The sequence below is a fragment of the Anoplophora glabripennis genome, unplaced genomic scaffold, assembly GCF_000390285.2.
Source record: "Anoplophora glabripennis isolate ALB-LARVAE unplaced genomic scaffold, Agla_2.0 scaffold854, whole genome shotgun sequence".
NCBI lineage: Eukaryota > Metazoa > Arthropoda > Insecta > Coleoptera > Cerambycidae > Anoplophora > Anoplophora glabripennis.
Window position 1 is genome coordinate 5,629 of NW_019417074.1, and position 3,620 is coordinate 9,248.

The 3,620-nt window shown below is 30.4% G+C and overlaps 1 protein-coding gene across 1 annotated transcript in view; it reads left to right on the forward strand.

Annotated features, from left to right (window-relative positions):
• Window positions 1-1,166: 1,166 nt before the first annotated feature.
• The window catches only part of LOC111692138, a 4,789-nt gene continuing 2,335 nt past the window's right edge, over window positions 1,167-3,620 (forward strand). The window contains exon 1 of the mRNA XM_023455899.1: window positions 1,167-1,272. Coding sequence (XP_023311667.1) covers window positions 1,222-1,272 — 51 coding nt within the window. The 5' untranslated portion in view covers window positions 1,167-1,221. The remainder of the gene's footprint in view (window positions 1,273-3,620) is intronic.

Genomic DNA, 3,620 nt, shown 5'->3' on the forward strand with positions numbered 1-3,620 from the left:
TATTATTATTATTATTATTATTATTATTATTATTATTATTATTATTATTATCAGTGGACACTCGCGAAGAATTAAGACAGTTAATTGGAAATATTTCTCGGATAAAAACTCCGGATCAAATTGCTAATGTGAGGCAGTCTACTATTCGCAAAAGCCATTTATGCAATCAACAAAACGGCTACAAGTTTAAATAACTACTTAAAAAAAGTGTTTTTTTTTATAAAGTTAGTTGCTTTTATTTGTGTTAGTTTTTAATTATCGTACTGTAGGTACATCCTTGCAATCCATATCAAGTTGTTTGTTACTACTATTCGCAGAAGCCATTTATGCAAAGAACAAAACGGCTACGAGTTTGAATAATTACTTAAAAAAGTGTTTTTTTATAACGTTAGTTGGTTTTATTTGTGTTAATTATTAATTATTGTACTGTACCTCCTTACAATCCATATCAAGTTTGTTACTATCTTAGTGCAGTTTTGGAAAAGTTAGAGATTTCTCTTAAAACCCAGCATGCTTTGTATTTTTTCTCAGAAAGGAAACGTTCTCTCGTAAAATATGGGGTAATAAATCCTAAAAATCGTATTTACTTCGTAACGGTGACAGATACGAAAAAATGTCAAAAGACAACTTCTGCGTAGAATTAAATGGTTCATAAAATTATATCTCTTTTAATTTTATCCAGGGCCGTACCACTTTTATTGCTGAATTAATGTCACTGATTACCTATAAGTCCACCATTAGTAGAGTTAGAAACTTACTATTACTCCCCTTTATGTCCCTCAATCCATGTACCGTGTGTCTAAAATTTGATTTAAATATCTTTGAAAACTTCGAAATAAAAAAAAATAAAAACTCTTTTTATTACAACTTTCACAGCTTGTAACTTTATTATCAAGGTTTAAGGATATTTATACGAAACTTTTTGCTTAAAATTAATTTTTCTATTACCTGTTCAAGGCACTCAATACGGGGACACCCTGTATATAATGACATGTGTTTAGCAAATACTAAAGTTAGTTCGTCATTCATACTGACTCACACTAATTGATATAGATAAAAAATAAAAAGGTAATTATGGCCGCAATTTCACTTTAACCTCACAATTAAAGTGATAATTTTTATTAGTTAGTTACAGAAAACTGATAGGGCTATAATAACATAAAAACCTACCATGGCACTAGTAGTTAGTAATTGACAGTTGAAGACACAACTTAATTCAAAATGAAAACTAAAACCGTCGTTATATTTTGTGCCCTAGCTTTTGTTACACAGGTAAATAATTGAAAGTAACAGTATAAAATACAGTGGCGGTTGGTGAAAATTAAAGCGGTTATATTTTGACAATGAAACATTGAACCCATAACGTTTTTTAGATAACGATTTCTATGTTGATGTAGAGAACTTTCATGATGAAATAATTTTCGTAACCAACTGATGCAAACATGTGTTTTTTTCCATGTCTGACAAAATATTTTTTTTATATTTTTAATTAACACTAACAATCTATTTTTCAAACTTCATAATGTGTAACTTTATAAAAAAATGTAAATTTGGGGAAAAATGAAAAAAGAGCTGTTTGTATCTATAAGTTGATTACAAAAAAAAAAAAAAAACATTTTATAAATATATATACAACTTATTTCCATGATCGACAACCCCAATTAAATTTTTTATTTCGCAAACTTTTTCAACGCGTGAAAGTTCTTTTTCTGTGTCCAAAAAATTTAATTTAAATGCAAATTGTATTTCAGAATATGAATCTATAAAAGAAACAAGGTCATTAAAGAGAGGCTCTTTTTAAAAATCTGAGAAAATATAATCTGAAATTTGGTATGTTCATGGCAAAACACCCTGTATAAAAGAGTGAATGTCTCACAGATTTTTAGTGGTTAGTTAACAAATCTCTTTCACCTCGTCAAATATTCTGAATGTAACTATTATTATTTGGAAGTTATTAAATTTAGCCAATCATGTCTTCCGCAAAATTTAAGAAATCTTGTAAACAATCTGGCAAGGCCGCAATCGAATGTAAAAATATTTGCACTACGATACTGTGAATTTTAATATGTAAAGCTATACAGAATGTATATCTTGAAAACTACATACCTATTGCTATTTTATATAACTTCTCTAAATTACCTATTGTTCCTGAGCAGCATGGCTTCATGCCTGGTAGATTGGCAGTGTTCAATCCTGTGTGCGACTCAATTTATTGCTAAGACTTTGGATGTGAGAGGTCAGGTGGACGTTATACATACAGATTTCACTAAAGCCTTCGACAAATTAGATCATGGTATTCGTAAACTTCACAATTGGTATCAATAACTCTCTTTTATTCATATTAAAATTTTATTTATCTCATCGTGTTCAGTTTGTGCAATAGTATTTAGTCAAACATCGGGCGTTCCTCAAGGACCAGTACTAGGACCATTGTTTTTTATTATTTTCATCAATGATATAGCGCAAAACTTTAACGTAATTTTTTTAATGTATTCCGACGATTTGAAAATTTATACCAATGTCAACTCTGTATCCGATTGTAATAGGCTTCAGCACAGCTTGAATTTGCTCATCATGGTGTGATAACAATCGGCTCCCCTTAAACGTTTCGAAGTGCAATGTAATATATTTCTCCCGTAAAACCAGTTCTACTCGGTTTAATTACAGCCTACGTGATCAGGTGCTGGATAGACCTGAGGCATATTAAAGAGTTAGGGGTCATCTTGGACCCAAAATTAACCTTCTCTGCACATGTCTGTCACAGGGGCTTACAATAAATTGGGGTTTATTCATCTCAATAGTATGGACTTTAAAAATATGTCTACATTACGTACCTTATATACGTGCTTTGTTAGACCCAAGTTAGAGTATTGTGCAAAACCGTACTTATCTTATCAACTTCCACGTCACCTGCTACATGGTGTTGTATAACAATGAAAAAGTAATATTAACGGTCGATAGAAGGAAGCACAAAAAGCAAGCACTTAGGTAGGAAATTCTGGAAGGAAGTCTAAATAGTTAGTTGAAGATAGGCAGTTGAAGTGAGAACAGCGCGGAGTGAAAAGCAAGACGATCAGTGTAGTGTGAAAAATATAGAAGTGGAAAATTAAGTGTTTAACCGGTATTTGTTAGCAGGTAATATTCTTTAAGTACTTTGTTGTTAATAGTTCTATGTAATTTTGTGATTGTGATGGTTATAGATGTTTCATGATAATAATTCTTTGTATGTTTAGCTTCCATTGCTTTATGCTCTAGGGCATATATTTTTCTAAGGTAAAATTATTATAGTTATTATTAACGATTGCTCATTATTTATTTCATGTTAATATATATATAAATAAAGTCGGGTCTGCAGTCAAAGCCAAAATTTTTAAGTGTACTCTTTTTTATTGCTCGAGCTTTCGGAACAAATTTATTCCTGCCTCAGGAGAAACTATAATGGAATATACATTGATAACAACCACAAGTAATAATCTAATTTATACTTACAAAATTGAGATTTGAATCAAAAAATTTTTAACCAAGTTTAAAACAAAATCCATCTGAATCATCAGTCACAACAGTACGATACTTGAAAATCTATTGTTAAAAACATTCCTTAACCCTATTGTTAACATATA